Raw genomic sequence first — 25,901 nt, forward strand, 5'->3', positions numbered from 1 at the left:
TTGAGGCAAAATATTCCTATTTTGCCTAGTCACTATTTCATCTCATAGCTTAGAAAGTCCTCATCACTTCCCAATCTAAAAGCACTAGCAATCATTTGTAGCAGGACTGTAGACCATGTCACTCAAATATCTCACAGCTCCATATGTAGCACTATTTCCCAGGAGCTGGGCACTTTGCTTCTGTCGAGGCAACCTATGTTATAAGCATATATAACTCAAAGATACTGTTGGCACATACAAATTCGTCATTGTCTTTTGGGGTCTAACACAAAGATAAGAGGGTGTTTTTAACTACAATATATTTAAACTGTAAAATGACGTTCGTTTTACCAATTTGTCTTAGGGTAATTAGAAGTTTTGGAAGAACTCAAGAGTATTTAAGCACAGTGGGGAGTTCACTGAAACATACACGTTAAGTCCAAGGTTTACTTTCCTCCTTATGGGACTTATGGCCTGCTCCTTTCTGCACGTGTGATTATTCTTCTTTCTCTCTCTATCTTTGCAAGTGAGCCTTCTATGCTTTGAATTACTATAGCCATCCCATCCCTGTCTTTATGCAGTCATTCTGATTTATAGCACATAGAAACAGTATTGGGCTTCTACATTCCCAGCTTCCAATTTTGGGGACAGAAAATCTCAGTTTGTCCCAGGTCTCTACTCACTGCTGGTCCAATTAGACATGAGTAGGGTCACAGGGTTACATGACCAGTAGCTCATGCATCTGCACTGTAGGTACAGGCTTCTCTGAAAGGTCATAAGCAGCCTATAAAGAAAAGGAAGCATCAACAGGCATCCTGAGTGCTGTCTACTATAGTATTATTGAAGCATGTGTCTATTGGCTAAAACTCTATATTAAATACAGACCAAGACTGATACCAGCCCAGTTATACTCTGAATTACTCACTTGAGTCATGAGAATTCCGTATGTCAGGAATTCCATCTGTGCGTTGGCTTATGAGGCATTTATTTGCATTCAGAAGACCAAATGTAGGATGTGAGTACAGGGAATGAGCCACCTGGACATCTTAAAGAAATATAGTTTCTGTAGCTTTAATTAAGCCCCTCCTCACAAAGTACTCAGGTTCGCTCTCACAAGAGTAATGATCTCATTTATCATGTGCCCCTTGCCCCAGGATGTCATTATGTGAGTGAGTGGCCATAATTCGGGTTGTTTCAGATGTCTTTACTTTTTGTTTTGGTTTCCTTGTTTATCTTTACAGTAATGATGAATTACCAAAAAGCGAACCAATAAAAAATTATTAACAATAATAAGAAAACATTTAAAGTAGGCGAACTTTGTGATCTTCAATGAAAGGTGTATGCAAGTGATTCATACTTAGTAATACGGTAGAAATGAGTTGATCTTCCACCAAGGATGATATATTTCTGGAAGTACACCATCTCTCTTTTTCTCTTTCTTCTTATTTTTTCTCTCACACTGAAGGATTCCATTTTTAAAAAGCTTATATTAATATTAAAAAAAATCAGGAGACAATTTTCAGGATCTAGGGCTAGGCAGTTTTTCTAAGATTTGACTCCAAAGGCACAACTCATCAAAGAAAAAAATGGTAAATTAGACTTCATCAAAAAATTCTGTGGGAGAGAATGGGTGCACTGTTGCCTGAAACTCTTGACCTTTCTCTGGAACCTCTCCTGAGCAGAGGAGCCAACTTGATGAGAAATGTTCAGAAAGTTGCATATCCTGTGGCCAATGACTGACACTGGGGTAAAGAAAAGCCTGGGTCTTTTATCCCTATCCATGCTGTACTCAGGTGTTGCTCTTCTGGACATGCTTCTGACCCTCACCAGCAAGTAAGTCTCTCCTCACCGGAGAACCACATCTTTATCATTTCACTATAAATACAATTTTTTTATTCTAATTAATTGAAAACCCAACTAATGGAAAGCAGCATTAAGTTGCTCTATGGAACACCAGTGCCCATAGACTTGGGGCAGGGAAGAGATAGAGGCAAATTTTTGATCAGGAGACCCTCTCCCATTGATCATGGCTTTCAAACTCTGCGAACCAACTCTGAGAGCAAATGTTGTGTTAGAAAACTGTTCATTTTTTTTTTCTTCCTGGGACATTCAAACATTAACTGAATTAACTTTGCTAAGTACCTCATTTTTGCTAAGTATCTCATTTTGTCCAAATGACACCCGTAGATGTGTATGTGATTGTGTGTGTATTTCCTTTATTCCAAAATACCATCAATTCCAAATGGGTTATCAACTTTATAAATGTTGTTAGGCTGAAGGAAATTCTACATTAACTGTCCACATTTTGTATCTCACAATGTACTACTATTCATATAATACAATTCCCTTTCTTTTCCAATATCCTAATAATGTTGGAGTCTAATACTGTGTGTGTTCAGGGGCTAGGATTCTTCTGATTCACTCTTGGCTATTGTCTTTCTGTATAGTGCCATTTGATGAACTGCTTTTCGTGATCCTTGCTTGTAATTTTAACTGCTTTATCAATTTTAACATCAGCTGTTTCATTTGCATCTTCTATGTGTTAATGTCATCATTTTATATTTTTAAAATATCTTTAATTGGCATATCCCAGGTGTTAGACAGATCCTCTTGAAAGCCATCTGGAAGCTTCTTTGTCCTTTATAATGCAGGAGTTGGTTATAAGGATAGCTCCAGATTGAAAATTTGATGATATCTTATAAAAGATTTACCTATTTCTACTGTCTTCAATCATATCGCTTCCTCTGAATACAGGCCATATTGTGGCAGTTTTACATCAAAGTGTTACTTCTTCTCGAAAAGATTTTTAAGTGACAACTAAAAATCCAAACTTAATTTAAAATTTAGCCACAAGTGCGGCTGCTAATGCAAATAATTCAACCAAGGTGAAAACGAAGTGAGGAGGTGCCTTCTGCGTACAGATACATGCATGCACAAACAATGACACTCATTCTGTAGGTGACTGGCAATGTCTTTAACTTGTATGCATTCAACAAACACTTATTTATAACCTAACATTGACAAGCATTGACCTAGGTACTAGGGAAAAGAGTAAATAACATAGATAAAATCTATAATTTCACTGAGCTTATGCTCTTCAGTTAATAAGAGATACCAGATTTCAGAAATGATAAAATGTGGATAAAGTGTGTAAGACATCTCTCTCGGAATAGAGGGGAAAAATGATGTTGCTTTAATGTCTTTCAGATTTGTTAATTTGGCTGTTTCTAGTGCTTAGTTTAAGTTTATTAAAACTTACATATTTACATATTTACATATTTTCCTTAGAAAGATGCTTCTTTCATTATATAATCTTTAATGAAAACTATTGCAGTTTTAAGATTTTATTTATTTATTTGACAGACAGAGATCACAAGTAGGCAGAGAGGCAGGCAGAGAGAGAGGAGGAAGCAGGTTCCCTGCCCAGCAGAGAGCCTGATGCGGCGCTCAATCCCACGCCCCCTATTGCAATTTTATATAACAAATAAGATAAAACCCAGACCTTTTTCTCCTCCTCCTTTTTAAAAAATTTCTGTAAAACAAATTAAAAGAAAATTTCCATAGGATATATTCCATTTATTTTTTTCTATGCTCAGATATGGAAAAGTATATATAAAGAGGGAGAAGGAGAACATAGGTAATCATGATGGTGTGCTGGGTATGATTAAAACAATTCATGGGGCACCTCCCTTAGGCTCTGGGGTCCCTTAGGGGTTCCGGGATCAAGTGCCAAGTCGGGCTCTCTGCTCAGCAGGGGGCCGGCTTCCTCCTCTCTCTCTCTCTGCCTGCCTCTCTGTCTGTCAAATAAGTAAATAAAATCTTAAAAAAAAAAAAAAAGCCCTCACTTCAATGCAAGGAAGACTTCCATTAGACACTGTCTTAAAATGCATTTAAACAGGCTGTTAAAAATTAAGCATAAAAAATTAAACCTAATATATATTTAAATTCATATGTACCTATGTCTGTATATAATTTATATATATATATTAATGCATGTGTTATGCTTTGATATATACATATTTCAAAAAGCAATATAAGGAAATTAGTAAATTTTTTTAATGTGAGTAGTAACCTATATGTTCCAAATTCAACAGGAGATTCACTACCAACTGTGTTTGAAAACTGTCAAGAGAACACATACCTCCATGTGTAAATGTGAACTTAATCTTTGATGTTCACAGGAAGTGATTCATGGCCAGTTTCTTCAATATGCCAAAGAGATGTTTTATCTCTGGGTACTGACACTTTATATGTATAAGGCTATAATCAATAGTATTTGTTACATGCTCTGTCATTGAAATAAAACTGTGCTTGTTCTGCAAATAAAGTTTTAATTACTAACACAAACATCTTAGTTTTGAAATACAGTAACCCTGTATATTCTCTAACACAGCTTTATTACCAGGCATAAAAATCAACCTAGAGTTTAAAAGTCTTAAACGCTGAATATTGAAAGGTGTAGCCTGAGCCTGTGTATTGCTTTGTTTATGCAAAAAGGTCATCTATCTCAGAAGGAAGACTGAACTCAGTTTCCTCATCTGTAAAAGGAAGATGATGGTACTAGCTCACAAAGTTTCTTACCAGAATTAAATTAGATAATGTGGGCAAAGCACAAAGAATTTTTGGGCTGCTACTAAAATTACAGAATGGGAAAAATTTGAATTTGAATATTGATGCCCATAATTGGATTCGCATTAACCCATTGCATTTCAACAGCTGCTGTCAATACCCATGAGACACAGATATTTAATTGCTAACATTAGGCCCACGCAATCATTTAGTCCATTCAACTATCTCAGAGAGTGGAACTGACAGTCAACCACTTCAGCAGGGTGGAAAGAAGACATTTCTGGAGCCCACAGAAACAATTAGTCTCCCTGCTTTAGCCCCTTCGATCTTTGATCCACCCACCATACTGAGAAATATCTAAATTATAAATCTGAAAACCTCCTACACTATGGCATTCAAAACCATTTACAAACTGGCTCCACCCCAGCATGAAGCCTGCTCTTCTCACCCATGAAGCCTACATTCCAGTCACACCCCTCGGATAGCTCTTCTGACCTTGTGGATTACTAATGTGTCAGACTGTGCACCAACGGCCGTACCTCACAGTACAGTAGTTTGGCTGGGGTCAAGTCGATCAGTGCATGCCTCCCCACAGCTGCCAAGATAATCACACTGGAAAGGAATCCCCATTGTTAGCATCTTTCACAGATTCCTTGAACTATCAGTAAGATGAACATTTTACAATGAAATTATAAGGATATTCAGAGACGAGAAGTGAGGTATAAGTCCTCTAGATCCTCACTCTAGTGGGTTCAAGGCAGCCAATCCCATTGCCCTAAGCGAAGGACACACTTGACCTACTCCCTGTCTCATTCCTTTTTGTATATGTAACAACTTCGGCAGCGCCTATTACTTACTGGGTAAAATTTAGATACCCATTAAATGACGACTCCTTTCCTCCCCACCTTACAAATTCAAACACACTGAATTTTTCAAGCTAAAGCTACCTCTTCATAGTATTGAGCAAGTCAAAAACTCAATTCCTAGAAGAACCTGGTGAAAACTAAATATAACGGGTTTGGTGGGTACTGAGATGACTAAAGAGCACACAGTCACTCAGAAAAGGTTGTCGCTCCTAACCCTCTGCTTCTCATCTCCAGCCTGTCATCATTACCCTCAAATGACAACTCGTTGTGGCCTTTCTTGCTATTTTTCAGGAGAAGCCAGAAATCCAGAATATTTGGATAGTATTATAAATTATTATAATATTATTTATAATATTATTATTATAAATCTCCTGGTTTGTAAATGTTGGCAATTAAGTGCTTTTTCCATCTTCCCCTATGAAGTACTGTATAAATTAAACAGACTATACATACAGGGGAGCAGTTGGAACTTGTGCTCCAGATCTCTAAGACTTGGCAGTTTCTAGAAATTATAACTATGCATCTGAGCATGAAAGATCCACTGTGCTTTCCAAAAGACGAGGATGCTACTTGTAAGCACCCGGGCCGTTCATGGCTGGGTTCCAACGTGCTGTCTTTTCTTATGTAAGGACTTTGGTCAGTACCTGACTCACAAAATTATGGCTCTCATTTTAATCAGCAAGGAAGAATTTCTTCACTATAAAATCTTATTAAGGGAATTTGATTGCAAATTGAATGTAGTCCAGCACCTCTCCAAAGCTCATTTAAGATATTTGATATTTGAGAGAAAAAGCCTAAAACGGGCATGTTAACTATCCATTGACCTATCCTATTCCAAATTCTATCCCTGCACTCTCAGACCATCAGAATATAATGTCTTAGACTACATTATCTCAGTCAATCAATGATATGGCTTCTGAGCTATGACTCAATATCATGTTCTTTGATTTTATAGACGGCTGATATAACAAATTACCATATTAAAAGTGTCTTTTCAGAACTTCTGGAAAACTGGTTGGAGGTATAGTCTACTCTGTGATGGAATACTGCTTTATATTGGAATTCATGTAATAAATTCCAGGAAAAATAGTTCCAGGAAAGGATGTTTATCCTCACATTTGCATTTGTATATGATGTCTTAGTGGGAAATAATTTCTTTAGTTGCCAGTACAAACTTCAAAGACTACATTAAATGAAAATAAGAATCCTGGGTTTGTTTCTGAATTTTTGAAGTCCTTACTGACCCCTTTATTTTTCCATTAATGTTAACATTGGCTTTAGGGTTTAGGATAATCCAGTTGTAATTGTTTGCCTTATTTGAGTGATTTGATTCTGGGTGGCTGACATTTTTTGAAAAATGTATCTACTAAATTTTACATAATATTACTGCTTTTTTTCTTAATTTATGAATACAATTTTCTAAAAATAAAAATATTCCACCTCAATCATAGATTTTAGTGGGCATCTGCTTCCAAAATATCTGAAATTTGGGCCTGAATTTTTGACTCTAGGTGTATGTTATTTGTGGTTTTAAGTGCAGTTTGTAATTCTAGAATTCCTAGAAGTTTCACATTTGCTTATCATATATTTCTGAGGATCTGTTGGATGCCTTGCACTGACCTAAGCATTGAAAATATAATAGTGAGCAGGTCATACATATTCCTTTCCCATTATGGAGCTCACCGTCTCATGGGGAGCAGACGAGAAATCAGGCAGTGGACAATTACAGGGCAGTCAGTGTGGTGACAGAAGTACAGGGCAGGCCACCTATCCTATTTTGGGGAAAGAGAAAGGGCATCACAGAGAATATAATGTTCCATTTGAAACATGAAGGTCTCAGGCAAAGGTGGGGGGACAGGTTTTCAGGCAGGGGCTGTAGACTCCATGCAGCTGTCTTTTTCATTGTATCCTCAAAACCTTGCTCACTGCTTGGCTCATGAGAGGCACTCAGAAACTTTTAAATAAATAAATGAGTGATGGAATAGCATGTGTGAAGGATGAGAGCCAAGTGGGGACAGGGCCTTTAGAGAAACTGAAAGGGTTCGGTGTAGCTAAATTGTAGAGTTCAAGGTGGGTGGGAGTATACAAGGTGGGACTAGAGAGATAGACAGCAGCCAGGTAGGAATAATCCTTGGGAATCATTTAAATAGGATGCACTTTATTCTAGAAAAAAGGGAAGCCATGTGCGCTTAAAGAATTTTTTTAGTTGCACAGCAAAGGAAACAGTTAACAAAACCAAAAGACAACTGACAGAATGGGAGAAAGATATTTGCAAAGGACATATCAGATAAAGGGCTAGTGTCCAAAATCTATAAAGAATTTAGAAACTCAACACCCAAAGAACAAATGATCCAATCAAGAAATGGGCAGAAGACATGAACAGACATTTCTGTAAAGACAACATCCAGATGGCCAACAGACACATGAAAAAGTACTCCACATCACTCGACATCAGGGAAATACAAATCAAAACCACAATGAGATACCACCTCACACCAGTCAGAATGGCTAAAATTAACAAGTCAGGAAATGACAGATGCTGGTGAGGATGCGGAGAAAGGGGAACCCTCCTACACTGTTGGTGGGAATGCAAGCTGGTGCAACCACTCTGGATAAGAGCATGGAGATTCCTCAAAATGTTGAAAATAGAACTACCCTATGACCCAGCAATTGCACTACTGGGTATTTACCCTAAAGATACAAACGTACTGATCCGAAGGGGCACGTGCACCCGAATGTTTATAGCAGCAATGTCTACAATAGCCAAACTATGGAAAGAACCTAGATGTCCATCAACAGATGAATGGATAAAGAAGATGTGGTATATATATATATAAATGGAATACTATTCAGCCATCAAAAGAAATGAAATCTTGCCATTTACAACGACGTGGATGGAACTAGAGGGTATCATGCTTAGCGAAATAAGTCAATCGGAGAAAGACAACTATCATATGATCTCCCTGATATGAGGAAGTGGAGATGCAACATGGGGGGTTAAGGGGGTAGGAGAAGAATAAATGAAACAAGATGGGATTGGGAGGGAGACAAACCATAAGTGACTCTTAATCTCACAAAACAAACTGAGGGTTGCTGGGGGGAGGGCGTTTGGGAGAAGGGGGGTGGGTTATGGACATTGGGGAGGGTATGTGCTTTGGTGAGTGCTGTGAAGTGTGTAAACCTGGTGATTCACAGACCTGTACCCCTGGGGATAAAAATATATGTTTATAAAAAATAAAAAAATTAAAAAAAAATTAAATAAATAAAAAATAAAAAATTTTTTAAAAGAAGAATTTTTTTAAGAAACTAAAATTTTAAAAATAATTAAATAAATCTATTTCCTCTTCTTCATAAGAACTTGACCTTTGATTAACTCTAGCTGGATTCCCTTGGCAACCTGAGAAAGGCAGAATGTTAACTACATCTCAAGGTGACATTACTAATGGTAAAAATGTACCCTCATTGGTAAATTGTATCTGGACCACAAGGAAATATATACAAACCACAGAAATGTTCGTCATCATAGCCTGAGGCTTTTTTGTGAGTGGACCTGGCAAGCCATGCCTAAGGAATCATTGCCAGAGTTATAAGGCTGTTCTGCAGGGTGACTCCCACAGCTGAGCCACTGGACAGCCCTAAGGACCCTGGATGAGAAAGGCCCACTGCTGCCCTACAGACAGCTGTGGTTCCCGGTCTTTGTCCTTCTCAGTAGACAGGATGAGGTTTAGTATGTAGTCCTGTCGTGAGTCTCAATGTCTGGTTGAGCCTAAAGAAGAAGGGGGTTACTGCACCACTGGAGGGTGGTAGAAATGTCAATATAAACAGATTTGTGTTCATAGGATCACTTTAGCTATTGGAAGCAATTGTCTCTAGGACAGGTTACTCTAAGAATACATTAACCAAAATCAGTAACAGTCTTGCTGGAGTAAGATGGTAGCTTACATGAAGGGGTGAAAGAGAAAAGCATGCTCCTTCCAAGTTTCATCTAGACCCTGAGGCTCTAAAGCCCATCAATTGGGACTTACAGGAATGCAAAGTGGTTTCCTTATCTTTTTGTGTGTGGCTCCTCTGCCACTTACTGGAGAATCATCAAACATGACTGGCAAATAAGAACGAGAGGGGAAAAGAAAATACTAAATGGCACCATTTTTTTAAAAAATCAGCAAATAATACAAAGAGTTAGGTTTGAATACTGTCTCACTCCTTACCTAGCTATAACAGGATCTTAAGTAAGTCACTGGGACTCTAAATTTCAGGTTTCTGGACAGAAAAACAAAGGGTTTAGACTCAGTGACCTACAAAGGATCTTGATTTGAAGGTCCTGGGAATCTTAGTATTTGAGTACCCCTCGTATACCATGTACTATACCAATCTCTAGCCCACCTCCTTCCCCCAATAAAGACATTCAAAATCAAGCAAATACCAAATGCCTGTAACAAAAAGATCAAGAAGTAGGGGCCAACAGCTGGAGACAGTCCTTAGTCCAAGATGGAAGTGAAGACTATTATCTTCTGCACCCAAATTTCACCCTGTGTAGCATGAGGATTGCATCTGTAACTGAAGAACTTTATTATGTGCTTTAGATTCCTCAAGTGGTGGGGGCTGTGGTAGCTTCTGACAGGCCAATCTAAGCCGAGATTGCCCAAGCTAGCTGCCCAATGTCCCGAGTACTTACTGCAACATTTGTTTGTCATAAACCCTCAGTGACTGCTGAGGACTGATAGAACGAATAGGAATTGTTAATAACTTCGTACTACGGTGCTCTTCAACCATCCTCTTCAACCATCTTGAAGACAGACATAAAAACCCCATAAAATTAAAGACTGACATCTAAAACGAAGTGATACGAAGTGAAAATAATTAATTTTACACAGCGGGTCTCCAAAGGATCTAATCACTCCCATATCTGAAAGGGACACTAAAACTTACTGACATATGGTTATGTGACACTAAAAATGCAAGGGAAACCTTTGTTTTTACAAAAAGTTTCAAATTAGGAATTTTAGTGCAAAGCGTTGCGTGTACTTCTAGGAAATCTCATCATGATCTCAGTGTAATAGCCATTTGTAAAAGAGCCACGAACTGAGTCCCTGCCAGGGAGCATTATTGGAAAATGGCCGCGCCGACGACTTCCTGGAATTCGTCTCTGTGCAAGTCAGCAGCTTGCTTGGCACCAGCGGGGCACTACACCGCGGCACAGGGAAGCGTACGGGTGCCCTCTGAGGTGACACGGATTGTGATTTATACCTTGAGTCTTGAAACAAGGCAGCTAGACAGCAGCGCCAGCTAGACGAATAACAAGATCAGCCTTCTTTCTCTTACTAAAACATACAACTAAAAGTGGCCATTAAAAAAGAACAGAACGAGGGTCATGAGGCAGGTGTCTGCTGCATTGCCATGACCGACTGAACAGACCAGGTACAGGGTGTGAAGAAAGGACCACAGCCTCTCCTCAGGACCCAGACCAGCGGCTTCAAACCTGCATTCCATGGAACCTCAGCATTTCCCTGAGGGAATTACATCATCATCTGCTTCAAACTGTCTTCTTAAAATACTCTAAAGTACTCTAGCTATTGGGAAAGAACTGGGAATTTAAAAAGCAAATTTTTATACTAATTTTCAATAAACTTGGAAACTATAAACACATTGATTTATGCTGCCAAGTAACTGTTTCTGCACTGAGCCAAGATTAATCTCTGTACTTATACTTAAATTTATAAGTGATCACTCATTAAGGAGGTTGTATGTGTGTTTTAGTGTTAGTAGTGGGCAGTTTTACTTGTAAAAATACATGAACAAGTGGTATTGGAGTGCTATTCTGCTTACCAGCATGAACCAACATTTTTGCACTCCAGCGTATCCAAAGCAATACACTAAATGAGCTAGATGGCGAAATGAAATTTTATATGACTGGCATCCAACTTTCTTAATTTCAAATCTCATAATTCATTGAAATATCTTTGAACAAAGTGTTTAACTCTGTATTATATAAATTATTACAAATTAAACTAATAAGATATAGTTTGTCTATTTGACTGATTGCTTCATTTTTACAAAAGGTGCAGATGCTTAGGAACGTTTTAAAACACAAATGTAGACCTTTTCTCTAAGAACAAAAAGAAACTAGTAATGGGTAAAACTCTTTACACATGTTCATACTTTACATATAAGATAGAAGCTATTGGTGAAGTTGGCTTTGTTTTTCTAATATTTGGCAAATTTTCAAATATAGACAATTCCATACAAAGATGAAAAGAACCTAATTTACTTTGTAGTGTAGAAACTATTTTGTAGTAACTTTCTGATTAAACAATTTTGTATATGGGGAGAGCATAAATTTCTTTCTCTAGGATTCAAAAATGGAAAACTTCGCAACTTGTGTTTTAAAAAAAGCACTTCATACTAGGAAAAATCTGTAGGGGTTTACTTGACTTTTTCCATTTCTGACTTGATAAATGGAATTAATAATTTTGGATTACCGCTACACATTAAAAGAATAGATTAACAACATTAAACTTTATAATTATGGCTTATAAATTTGGGGAAATGAAGATTGGGCATGGAGAGGACAGGCAAAATGAGACTATATGCAAGACAACCAGGAAGGGAAACCTGCCAATTGTAATAAATAAGATGACTTACGATGTCTTCACCCTCTTCATATAGTTCTAACTGGAGCATCTCAGTGTTTTATACCATTAGTCACTACTTAGCAGTTCCATTTTTACATTTTTTTCCCAGTACCATTTATACTTATGATTTATGCCTACAGAGTAACTACAGAAGCCATACATCCCTTACATATAGATTCCAGAAGAAGACAGAACTCAGCTAAGTAAACTTGTAAATCCCATTCTGAATGGTGTCATTGGACACTTGGTTTTCCAGTAAAGCAGACTCCTGTAGCTTCACTTTTCACGCATGGACTTTGTCCAGGGCGGTGCTGCTTTCTTAAGTATATCATGGTGGAATCTTATCCTTTATAATGTTTTGGAGAAAGCCAAGGGTGGCGCCTGCACAATTTGATTTGGTGTAAAAATACACACCAAATCTGATTTCTGTTACATTAAGGCGTTCTCTGACAAAATACACAGAACAAGAAATGAAGTGAATTGTGTTTTAGAAATATCTTGCAAGCTTGTTTCCCCGAATACCTGACCACTAATTTTAAAAAATGGATCAAAACCCACTTTAATTGAATATTTAATAGATGATTTAATGGTCAAGTTAAGATACATCTTAAATGCTAAATATAAAAATGATTTGTGTTTGCTTACTGGAAATATTTGTAATACAAGTGAACATATGTAATAAACTAATATTTAAAGCAAATTTACTATGGAAGAAATGAAATGACTATCTCCAATTTATAAATATACTACATTCATCAACCTATATTTTTGAATAATAGTTGGCTTTTATAATATGAATATCATAACAGTGGATTACCATTAACAGTAGAAATTATTTAACTCACTTCTAAAATTTGTGTAATACATTTTCCTTTAAAATGACCCATTGGAGGGGTGCCTGGGTGGCTCAGTGGGTTAAGGTCTGTGCCTCTGGCTCAGGTCATGGTCCCAGGGTCCTGGGATTGAGCCCCGCATCAGGCTCTCTGCTCAGTGGGGAGCCTGCTTCCTCCTTTCACTCTCTGGCTGCCTCTCTGCCTACTTGTGATCTCTGTCTGTCAAATAAATAAATAAAATCTTTAAAAAAAAAAGAATTACACAGACACATTATGGTATTTGAGTACTACTATTATTTGGAGATTCTTCTGACATCTTTACTATGGAAAAAAGAATGACTAAAAACTTTCCCTTACAGTATTACCAGAACAAACAGATATTAACAGGCATGTTACTGATTGACACAGGTGAGGAGGCAAGGCTGTACCACGTTGAGGAGGCAAGGCTGTACCACGTTACAGGTATTTTGCTATTACCTTCTGAAACACTGTTTCATACCATAGGGGATGTCATGTAAGAAATAAATGATACTTCCCAATCTCAGCAGTTTGAAAGAAACATAAATCAATGGCGTAAGAGAAGCAGGTGATGTAATGACTCGACTTAAGTAGATGGCTTGAAGAGATGGATCACGACGCTTAACCTTTGGAATTATTCATTGGATATTAATATAAACACATGGAAAAGCACATTTCAAAGTTACCTTGCTTTGCTAAAATTCTATTCATTAAATCAGGAGTTTTTAAATGGTAAAGAGAAATAATATATCCTATTCCTGGAAACTGTCTAATAGCAAACACTTAAGCCTGGTCTAACTTAATGTTTCAGTTAAGGATGTTTGTAGAAAAGGAGGTCAATAATGTCTACATAAATTCACATACAAAAAAGAAAAAAAATGGATGGTGAAACCCAAACTTGTCAATAAATGGTAATGATACAAATACATCCAAAGGAGATGAGAAATTGGACCAAATATTAATACATACAAGTTGAGAAAAAATTAAGAACCATCCAAGGAGGGTAGAGATTATGATAATGGTCATATATAAAGGAAGATAAATAAATTCAAATTAGCAACAAAAACCAGAGCAACTCAGGAGGTGTTACTAACGTGATCTCAACTCTGACAGGTCCTGATTGACATTTGGTGTTTAGTCTAAAAGCAGGGAGGCAAAATTTCTCTATGTAATATCAACACACCTTCCTTCTCCATGTGAGAAATGAACCACTACTCTTCCATCTAAATATCCTAAGTTCATAAAGAGGCAATTAAAAAAAACCCAAAAAACAAAAAACTAAGAAAAGTAAGTTCTGCTTTACAAATAAAATACTAACCAGCTAACTCTGTCAAAACTTGAACACAAGGTTTTCTTTCTCTCTGTTTTATTCACTCTCTGCTTTGTGCTAAAATGTCTCACTTCTCCTCTTAAAATAATTCTTAATGGTTCCCTTTATCTTCCAGGAAAAAATGCCCTGACCAGAACCTTTACATTCTAGGTGCATCCAGACTACAGCATCCTCACTTCCTCTATCTTGCCCACACCAAATTCATCTCCATTTCCCGACCAGGCCACAAGAATCACTCTGTATCTGTCCTCACATTAATCCTCTTGCTGGAAATACCCTTCTCGCACCAAGCTCTTTCTCATTGGTATTACTTGCCTCCTTCCAGAAGCAGATGTTAAGATGGAGTTAGAAGAGCAAAAGGTTTACTGGAGATTAACACTTGTGAAAGGAAGAAAAGAAAAAAAAAGAAAAGCAAAAGCACAGTTGGGTAAGAACCTCTCTATTCACAATGCAGATCTAAGAAAGTCTCTCTTAGCCCAGTGGAAACTCCAGAGCAGAGAATGGCTGCTAGAGAGGTCTGTATGGACTAAACAAGCTAGGCCCTTGTACCCACCACCACCTTGCTTCTTGTCCCAAGAAGAGTATGATCTCTGTTCTGATTTGGGGATAGGCCCTGGAGTTGCCAACAGCTGGAAGCTGTCAGCTAGCCACACTCCTCACAGCTGGGCAAGTAGACCTTTTTAGGAGAGTGATGTAAGCAGTGCAACTCCCCATGTCTGCCACAATGCTGTTCTCCAAAGCGCATGTGAATGTTGACTCCTATGCAAAACCTACAAAAAATCATCCTCAGGTGACTCTCTATGTTTGCATAACAATGAGAACTTTAGTATCGGATACTGCATTGTAATCTCATTATGTTTACAGGGCTCTGCCTTTTGAAAAGTAGAAACCACATCATATTCTGCTCAGATTCCTAATAGATAGCTTGGGAAACACAGCACCAATCATACAACATATTCAAAAGAGGCAGAATGAATTGATGAACGGAAGGATGGACCTACCAGTGGGATGATTGATGGATCCAATTGGTTATTCCCTACTCTGGTGCAGAGACACCAAGGGAAATATCTTGCATATGTCAAGAGATATTATGAACACCTCAAAATGTAATTTCAATATACTTTAAGTATTAATTGTATGGGGAAGATACATCAAAAATTAATACGTCCTAAGCCAAGGTTTTGGAATTATATTCCTACTCATTTAAATGAACCTATGTATCTCCTTTTAACCATTATTCTCATTTCCAGTTTTCACAATTTACAGTTTGGGGAAAGAGTTCATTTACTTCTTCTTTTTTTTTTTTCCTCCTAATTTTTAAGTAATCTCTATACCCAACATGGGGTCCGAATTCACAACCTCAAGATCAAGAGTCACATGCTCCATCAACTGAGCCAGCCAGGTTCCCCTAGTTTACCTAATTTTTAAATTCTGAGATAAACTGTGTTTATTTTGTATTGTGAAATAATTTCAATGTAAATTTTTGGATTTTTCTTTGATGACTTCTTTGGAGAATGCTTAGTAGCTCAGTAAGACACATTCTTCATTTAATCAGTCAACAAATTGACTCTATGCCAGGCCCAGAGCCAAGCTTGGAGGACACACAGATAAAACTGAAAGAATTGGACAAGAAGCTTTTTTTTTCTAATGGAGGAGACAGAACTGCAATCAGATGATTTACTACAGAGACTGAGAAGTGCCGTGACTGAAGTATAAACGACATGGATGGAGGAAAGGAAGGAACAAACATGAGGAATCCAAGAAAGGAACATCTTTAATTAGTTTAGGTTTACTTACTTGGTTTTATCTCTCTGTGCACTTTTATAAGAGGGGAAGGACAGAAACAAGAAAAGCCTCAGAATGTCTAAGAATCCCTTTCCAGAAGGCAGTGGATCTCAGCAGGGTTGGTACTGCCCCCTAGGGGAAGGCTTTGGAAATTGTTGAGTCAAGGAACATCTGGTTTCCCGCTGACTGTGAAGATACTGGCATTTAGTGGGAAGGGACCAGAAATGCCAGAAGTCTTGCCGTGCTCAGGACAGTCCTTCACCATGAAAAATTATCCTGACATTTCGCATGATTTCCACATATTCCACTGGACATTCATGAAACTAAAGCCCTGTTTATAATTTCCTGAGCCCAGAATCTTAACTTTATTTTACACATAGAGATCTTCAAAGTTTTCAATACACCCTGAATTTTCTAGGATGGCCACTAACCCTGTAAATCAAGAAATGGACAAATCTGGCTGCTGTCGTTGTCGATATCTTTGCCATGAAAATCCATTCAGACCCCCATGTCACTGACAACACTACCAAACATATGTTCCTGAGTAAGACTGGTGTTCCTGCATAGACATGAAAAGTCCATGTTCACCTATAATAGGTAAAAGAGGGGGAAAAGAGGTAACAACTCTTCTTTCATTTCTTGTAGCTTATCCTCACGGGTTGAAAACGAAGTACTCTGACTTGTTGTTGTTGTTGCCTTCAAACATCTGTCAGCATTAATTTTTCCAGGAGCTTCCTAGACAGATAAATTATTCCTTAACTAAATAGATAAACTTGAAGAAATGCCTCTGAATTAACACTTTAGAAAAAAAAATCAGCCCTATAATGTTCTTTTTCATTCTCTTCCTACCTACAGACTATTTACATATTATTTAGCATTTCTTCCAATCTGCCTAGACTAGTTCTTTAATACATGTCTGTCACTGTCATTTATCATTCATCTGCTCACTCAGGCAACAAACATTTAATGAGCACCCATCATGCCCCACGTGGTACATTAGCAGCTTGGCGCACAAGATTAATAAGTTCCAACTTTTGCCCTCAAGGAGTTCACAGAGGTGGGAAAGAAAGGCAAATAACAAACAATTAGAGTGCCAGATGATATACAATATTTAAGAAGGATATACAAGAAGTATAAAAAGGCAATGTAATTGAAAATTTCAGTACCTTCCATTGAACCTTAGACATAATAATTGCTTAATAAGAGATGTTTTAAAATTATGCAAGTTGTTCCAAGACTGAAAATTGGGCAGATACATTGATGAGTTTAAGTGGGGGAGGAGGGTAGAGAAAGGGTGGTTGGGTTATGGACATTGGGGAGGGTGTGTGCTATGGTGAATGCTGGTAAGTGTGTAAGCCTGACGATTCACAGACCTGTACCCCTGGGGCTAATAATACATTATATGTTAATTAAAAATTTAAAAAAATTTTTAAAAAGTACAGGTCCGGGGGCACCTGGGTGGCTCAGTGGGTTAAGCCTCTGCCTTCAGCCCAGGTCATAATCTTGGGGTCCTGGGATGGAGCACCACATTGGGCTCTCTGCTCAGCAGGGAGCTTGCTTCCTCCTCTCTCTCTGCCTACATCTCTCTTTCTCTCTGTGTGTCAGATAAATTAAAAAAAAAAAATCTTTAAAAAAGTACAGGTCCAAAAAAAAAAAAAAAAGGAAAAATAAGGCTCCTGCCAGCAAAATGAATGACATTCTGCAGTCAAATGCTCTACCACTGAGCTATACCCCCTAAAGTGAATGACATTCTGATTGAATGGGATATTCCAATGGCATGAAGAGAAGAATGGTTAATTTTTTCTTCAACCACCACTCTAGGAAGACTGCCTTGGCATGGGCCAGATACCATGCTATCTGCTGAGAATACAAGGCTGACTAAATCCCTGTTTTGTTTTGTTTTGTTTTTATCTCAAAGAATTTAGTAGTACCATTTCTCCCCCCCAGAACTAGGGATGCATATCCATATTGGGTGTAGTGGGATTGGATTTGATGGAGAAACTCCTATAATACCACATCCCAGGCTCAGGAATGGAATCAATAGGGAGGAGGCTGACCCAGCTCAACAGGTTGTCAAAAGGGCCCCCATTTAGCAGCAAAGGGCACTGGCTCCAAGAGAACAGGAGTGAGCCAGAAGTCCCAAGAGAGGCAGGCAAGTCAGAAGCCAGGGTGTGAATCCAAATATAGAGGAAATAGTGTTTGAGGCAGTTCCTTAAATCCTCCCACGGAGAAAGCTGTAGCAGAATGAGGAACAAGCCAACACGTTTCAGGTGAGGCTTGGGGCCCTCTAAAAACATCAGACTGAAATCAGATTATGACAAAATGAGTAGTGGAGACTCAAGCAATCAACCAGCAGGAAAGAGCAGAGTTCTGGGTGGTTACAAATTAGATTCGTTCATGTTTCTATTTTTAATTTCTTGTGAGCCACAATTTCAGTGGATATTCAAGACTATATATGTCCAGCTTCTAAAGAAATGCAATCAGCTGATTTTCCTTGTCCTCTCTTTCTCTTACTAATTAGGAGTTGGCTGAATCTTTAGTACAAGCTATCCCGCGGTCCATCCATTCATCCATCCACTCAATAAACACTTATTACCAGCTACTAGGTAAAGCACCAATCCTAGGGGATGGGAGGAAAAAGATAAATAGACCCGACCCCTGTCCTTGAGGGGGTCAGTGTTGGCAGGCCAGTCTGAGCTTGGGAGAACAATAGTAGAAAACACATCGATTTCAGCAACAGAATCTAGATCACTTTCTCTTTGTCAATAAATTTAAATGGGTATGCAGACAATAATCAATAAAGTGGTGCCTGCACAACTGTTACCAAGGAAATATTTAACTCAATTCCTTGATGCTACCGTCTGTGTGCAATCGGGCCAGGTTGGCATTCTGATTGCTTATGAGGAAAAAAGACAATGAAATACTCTAGTTCATATGCCAAGATGAAAAGCATCAATCTCAATCTCCGTGAAAGATGAAACTACTTTTGGAAAAAGAACAGTGAACTCTATCAGTCTTTCTAAGGCAATGTAATCTTGAGGATGATACAGAGAGGGCAGAGGCAGTGAGGAAGTTCACAAGAATTTATACGGGGGAAAGGGAAATGATGAAATTTCTCCATCAATTTTATAGGAAGCTAAAAATAATACAAGACATACAGTCCACCCAAATGACAACTGTGTTTTTTGAAAGGTATGTAATGTATTCTAGGTGTTAGATCATTGATTTGCTTATCATAAATAAATTCATCTTCATCTAACATATGAATGCCTTGGTATTTACATAAGATTGTCTAAGTATGTAATTCAAATTAATCTGTAACAATGAAATTCTGTATTTCCTCTTCTCTTCTCCCTTAGCTGCCAACTTCTACCCCTTTCAACCTATATGTATATGCCAAATCTCCTTCTTCTTCTTCTTATTTTTTTTTTTTTTTAAAGATTTTACTTTTAGGTAAAATCTTCACCCAACATGGATCTCGAACTCCCAACCATGAGATCAAGAGTCACTGACTGAGCCAGACAGGGGCCCCTGTCTATGCGAAATCTTTTTATTTCTAGCATTTACCATTTGGCATTTCTAGTTTCCAGGTGTTTTTTAACCACTAAAACTTATATTTATATAAATTTATATTACAAATAAAAGTCTTTAGTATTAAGTACATCTTAGTGGAATAACTTATAGTGACACTCCAAAGGTTAGTAGAACTTAGTTTACCATTTGGCATTTCTAGTTTCCAGGTGTTTTTTAACCACTAAAACTTATATTTATATAAATTTATATTACAAATAAAAGTCTTTAGTATTAAGTACATCTTAGTGGAATAACTTATAGTGACACTCCAAAGGTTAGTAGAACTTAGTTTACCATTTGGCATTTCTAGTTTCCAGGTGTTTTTTAACCACTAAAACTTATATTTATATAAATTTATATTACAAATAAAAGTCTTTAGTATTAAGTACATCTTAGTGGAATAACTTATAGTGACACTCCAAAGGTTAGTAGAACTTAGTTATTTGATATTTTCTGATTAACTTCTTCATGAGAATCTTTTCTCCATTGTTTTGCCAAATATCTGGATCTTTGCTGCCTTGTGACTCCCTGTCACACAGGAAGCACTTGGTAAATATGTGCCAAATTTACAGACAATGAGGGAGAATTGTGGTTAAGTGGGAGGCAAAGCCAACTAGGGATAAAAAACAAAAATTCTGAAGCTAGACTGCCTGTTTTTGATTCCTGGTTCTGCTGTTTGTTGGTATGGAGATCTTGGGCAAGGTACTTCACTTCTTTGTATCTATTTTCCGATCAAGGAAATGGGTATAAGAATAATACCTATCCCCATGGAACTGTTGTCTTGGTCAAATAATTTGAGGTATGTGAAGCACTTAGAACATACTAAGCCTTAGAGAAATAAGTCAATCAGAGAAAGACAACTATCATATGATCTCCCTGATATGAGGAAGTGGAGATGCAAGGTCGGGGGTTTGGGGGTAGGAAAAGAATAAATGAAACAAGATGGGATCGGGAGGGAGACAAACCATAAGAGACTCTTAATCTCACAAAACAAACTGAGGGCTGCCGGGGGGAGAGGGTAGGGAGAGGGTAGTGGGGTAATGGACATTGGGGAGAGTATGTGCTATGGTGAGTGCTGGCGATTCACAGACCTGTACCCCTGGGGCTAACAATACATTATATGTTAATTAAAAAATTAAAAAAAAAAAAGAACATACTAAGTTTGAGGAGCCTGGGTAGTTGGCTCAGTCAGTTAAGTGTCTAACTTCCACTCGGGTCATGATCTCAGGGTGGTGGGACTGAATCCTGCTTGGCAGGAGTCTGCCTGCCCCTCTGCCCCCCCCCCCTTCTCATGCACTCATGCTCTCTCTCTCTCTCTCTCAAATAAAAAAATAAAATCTTTAAGGAAATAAACATACTAAGCCATATCAGTTTAAACTGTATTCTTGTCATTATTATTGTCTTTATTCTGGAAGGCTGAGGCTTAGGAAAGGAAGGCATTGGAGCAATGAGATTCAAAGAGGACACAGATGTTTTCTAGAGAAGAAATTAAGGGCCTATGGGTTTCTGTCTAATGTCCAGTTTCCTCATTCATACATGTATTTACCAGATGATTCTTGGGAGGAAGAAAAAGCATAACTGGCTTTAGTACTCCTAGCAAAGAGTTATCTTCTCCCACTTCAACTTTTTGCTTGGCTAAATCATGTCCATCTTTCAGGTCTTGGATTAGGCATTTTTTTTTTCTAAGAAGACTTTATGACCTCAAGACTGGCTCAGGTGCCTCTTTGATGTGCTCCTGCAGCCTCTTCTGTGGCATCTGACACACTTCATGGCTACCCCAATGCTAATTTGGAGATTTCCAGTTCATTCCCTGTGGCACCCCCAACTCTTGGACCAATACATAGAGGCAGAGGAGTAGTATAGAGGAGCGATGCATAAAGATTTATTCAAAGTCTTGGAGAAAGCACAGTGTGCCATGGACAATATCAAGTTACCCACCCTGAATAACTGAAAGCTTATCACACCTGTCCTCTTAGCTTAATCCACCCAAGGGCTATGGTTGGGATCCTTTCTTGTAGAAAATAACAGAAAGGTTCTCTGAAATATGTATTTTATTAGTATACCAACATGAGGCCCTTTATAAAATATATGGAAAAATAGAAATTTCAAAAAAAAAAGTTCTTAATACACACACACGCACACCTCCTAATGTAACTTAAGATAAGTTTGGCAATGCCACTTACATCTTATTTGCTTAAGCTTGCATTGCCAGTATTATCTTCAATCCATGGTTTCTTGGCAAAAAATCCTAGTCCATTTTCTGAGGGTTAGCTAAAATTAAAAATGAAAATTGTAGGTCATCTAGGCAGGGACACTTAAAACTGAACACAGCAGGGACAGCCGTCTGTAAAATGGGTTTTCCACTTTTCCTTTGGCATTCCTGGAATATCATACGTGAGTGATACTGCACTACTCAACATAGGAATCAAGTCAGGGTACCAGGGTCGACCCATGTATCAAATATCTTTTGTTTGAAAAAACAGAAGTATAGATTTTCATTATCTTATTCATCCATATCTAATCAATCAGAAAATACTGTAAGTTACACCTTCAAAATACATTCAGATTCTGATCATTTCATCCAAAGCACCATATCTGTCCCAACTGCCATCATCTGAGTTAGCATAATGGCCTCCCAACTGATCTCCTTCTGTCTACCCTTGGCCTCTGAACTGTAGGCAACATATCCCATTAAAATATGTGCCTGCTGTTTGTGCAAATGATTTTCTATCTTGCTCAGAGAGAAGCCTAAGACCTTGCTATGACTCTCAAGGCTTTCAAGGATGTGTCTCCCACTACTTTCCTGCTTCCACAAAGAAGAATGCATTGGCCTTCTCATTTAACCTGGAGAGCTCACAGAGGGTAGAAGATGCATTTACTATAGATAAATATAATCAAGAAAGTTTCCCTCCGAGGTAGTCAACTGTTTCAAAGCCTTTCCACAACTAGACAGATTTCCTTCCAAGAAATTCAACAGGCAATGGAAGCCTGTCCCGATGCAGTCCTTCTGCCAATGGGCACCAGGACCAGAAAATTTTTCTGTTGAGTGGATGTTTATTTCCCTTATTTACCACAAATGCATGGTTTTACTTAAACAAAGAGCACATTTTCATTATTGAATTTTGTAGATAAGTCTTTGAAAACGATTCATGTAATAAAGATTATTTGCAATACCCACATCTGATGCATCATCTTCACAACTACATAGTTTAACGTGAATTTAAATTCAGCTAATAATTTCAAAGTGACAGTTTTATCTACAAAGCCTCCATTTCTATTTCAACCAATTCATTTAATGGAACAATTTAGAGCACTTGTTTAAACTGATCCAAATAACATAAAAAAAAAAAAGGGGAAATAACTTTCAAATGCATTTTAATAACAGAAACCACTGCTGATTTTTAAAGCAATGACTCTTAGCTTCAAATGTGAATGTTAATTCTACAATTTATTATTAAAGAGATGAAGGAAGAGAGCAATGTAACTGTCAGAAAAATCAGCACTCTGCCGTAAAATACCAATACACAGATATTAAGACCTCAAATAAAATACATGCTGTGAAATGTAACAGGTGAAAACATTGAAAATAAGTAAGATATAAAATTATAAAGTTCAAACACACATTATACTACTTTTCTCACTTCACTTGATTTCCTTCCATTGCTTTCTAAATGCATCTCATGTTCAAATAGTTGAAGAAACCTGGTGATTTTCTTTATTATAAGGGCAGAGATGGCAATGATTGAACACTCTGCATTTTCTTTGGTAATAGAAAGTATGATTTATGAGAGGAGAATAAAAATCTAAGAAAACCACTCGATAAATTATTCAATTTTCAGATCATGCTGACTTAGAGCAAATTTCCTCCATGCTGCCACTATGGAAAATGCAGTTTACTGGATTAGAACACAGTGCTTAAGAGAATATCTGGGTTTGCCTCCCTGTTTTTATTAATTTTGCGACTCTAGACAAAGCATGTCAACTCTTTCAAGTCCCACGTCATTTATTTTTGAAAAATGGGACAATGCTATATGTGGGCTAATTGAACATAATAAAAAAATAAAAATAAATAGAAAGCAAAAACAAAACTGTAAAACACTATGACCCATATGAAATAGGTAATAATAAATAATAAAAGAAAAAAATAATGGAAACAATGCCTCAAAGTACAAGATAGACACACTAGTGACACTGAAGATAGCTGGCACAAGGATAGACTTTTTAAAAAAATACTGTTTATTGGGGTGCGTGGGTGGCTCAGTTGGTTAAAGCCCCTGCCTTCGGCTCTGGTCATGATCCCAGGGTCCTGGGATCAAGCCCCACATCGGGCTCTCTGCTCAGCAGGGAGCCTGCTTCTTCCTCTCTCTTTCTCTCTCTCTGCCTGCCTCTCTGCCTACTTGTGTTCCCTGTCAAGTAAATTAAAAAAAAAAATACTGTTTATTTTAATGTGTCTGAGAAAGTATGTCAAAAAGCGTACAGAGGCAATTTCTCAGGATAAGCCTAGGTATCACTATGGGAATCTCTTTTTCAGAAAGTAGTTATTTTCAGTGTTCCTCTGAAACTTCATTTCCATAAACATGGACATTTAAAAAGCTAAAACTGTTTACACAAATGACTCAAATGTTGGGAAGAGAGTTAGGGTTTATGTGAATTATGTGAGAATTAAAGGAAAAAGTTAGAAAACATTCATAAAATATTTAGTATATCATAAAATATTTAGTATATATTTATTATAGTTGGAGTGTATTAAGAGTGCAATAATTATTGTTACTATTTTTCCTTATAACCTATTACTGCCATATTACGATAATGCTAATAAACCAAATATACTCCATTCTGGCATTAAAGAAGCTTATGAGTATCCATACATAATAAAGCCATCATCTGTTACTTTCCAAACGATTTACAAATAAGATGCATTAAGAAACTAAGATACCAAGGAGCACCTGGGTGGCTCAGTGGGTTAAGCTTCCAACTTTTGATTTTGGGTCAGGTCATGATCTCAGGCTCACTGGGCTTGTGATTCTCTCTCTCCCTTTGCCCCTCCCCCATCCTTACCCCCCCCCCAACCCATGTGGCAAGAGCCCACTCATGGTCTCTCTCTCAAATGAATAAATAAATACAATCTTTAAAAAAAAAAAAGACACTAGGAAATCAAGAAAGAATAAAAGAAATTAGAGGGGAGAATGGTGGAGGAGTGCTCACAGAGGACAAATGAGCAAGGACCTGAAAATAAAAGAACATAAACCATTTATCATAAGAATATTCGGCAATAGGTTGCAGTGACACTGGATCTAAGTAAATCTGCTTTTAAAGTCTGAGGAATAATCATACCTAGTGAACAGTATCTCTACCGTCCCCTTAACTTTTGAATCAGGACATGTGAAATAAATACAATGGCTTTTTGCTTATTTTTTTAAAAATCCAATAAGTAATATAGTACATTCCACTTAATAAAGGTCCAAAACTTTTCCTGCAATTTTATTAAGTTTCTCCGAATAGTTCAAAAAATGATTTTTGTTTGTTTGGCTTTTTTGCTTTTTTCCAAAAAGAAGGAAAGAAAGACAATGTTAATTTCCAGCATAATATTTCTTGGGAATTTTCCTTTTCAATGAACATTATGTGTTTCCACTTAATTGTAATTGTAGTTAGTATTTTCCTACAGGTAGTATTTCTGATGAAAATATGTGCTCAGAATTTTGTGAATCTTCATTTCTTTTAAATAAAATATTCTAAATTGTATCCACTAATATATAAAAGTGACTTTAATATTTTTGTATTCTAACTGTTATCACAAATTAACCCTATTTTTTTTTAACATTGGCCAAGGACCATTCAGTAATGATCTGAAGATAGTTAATATCTAACTTAAAAATCCAGGTGTCTTTAGTCATAGTAAGACCAAATTCCAGAGTATATTTCTTATACCCACAAATTATTTGGGAACAGAACAAGGCTCAATCTGGTGAAACTTCAAATAACGGATAAGCCATGTGATAGCAAAAGTTATCAAAAGTTTCACCTTGATAACCCGCCATGAATTTCTCACCCAGAAAAGAAGGCTATGGGCCAAAGGATAAAGTAGACACCCAAGCTTAGGGATAAAGCATATAAATGCCACCTAATGACAGTTAACACATGATGAATGACACTAGCTGTCTTTGGGGAGCTGGAAGAAACATATTAATGACACTACCAGTGCCTCACCGAATGAATCAAGAACCCACATGCACTCTCTGAAAATTAATTTAAAAAGGAATTTTTCTCTTCTTGCTTGAAAGGTGTAATACAACTACAATTATGTGATATGATCAAA

At 37.4% G+C, this 25,901-nt stretch overlaps 1 protein-coding gene across 5 annotated transcripts in view; it reads right to left on the reverse strand.

Moving 5' to 3' along the window:
* Positions 1 to 25,901, reverse strand: part of WDR72 (WD repeat domain 72) — a 215,771-nt gene that overhangs the window by 53,761 nt on the left and 136,109 nt on the right. Inside the window, exon 19 of one of the 5 annotated variants that reach the window (XM_032343779.1) lies at positions 15,704 to 16,747. The exons of the other annotated variants lie outside the window; for them this stretch is intronic. Within the exon in view, the coding sequence (XP_032199670.1) occupies positions 16,728 to 16,747 (20 nt within the window). The 3' untranslated portion in view covers positions 15,704 to 16,727. Of the gene's footprint in view, positions 1 to 15,703; positions 16,748 to 25,901 lie in introns of those variants that run through there. 5 annotated transcript variants of the gene reach the window in all.

Source organism: Mustela erminea, chromosome 5 (genome assembly GCF_009829155.1).
Source record: "Mustela erminea isolate mMusErm1 chromosome 5, mMusErm1.Pri, whole genome shotgun sequence".
Classification (NCBI taxonomy): domain Eukaryota; kingdom Metazoa; phylum Chordata; class Mammalia; order Carnivora; family Mustelidae; genus Mustela; species Mustela erminea.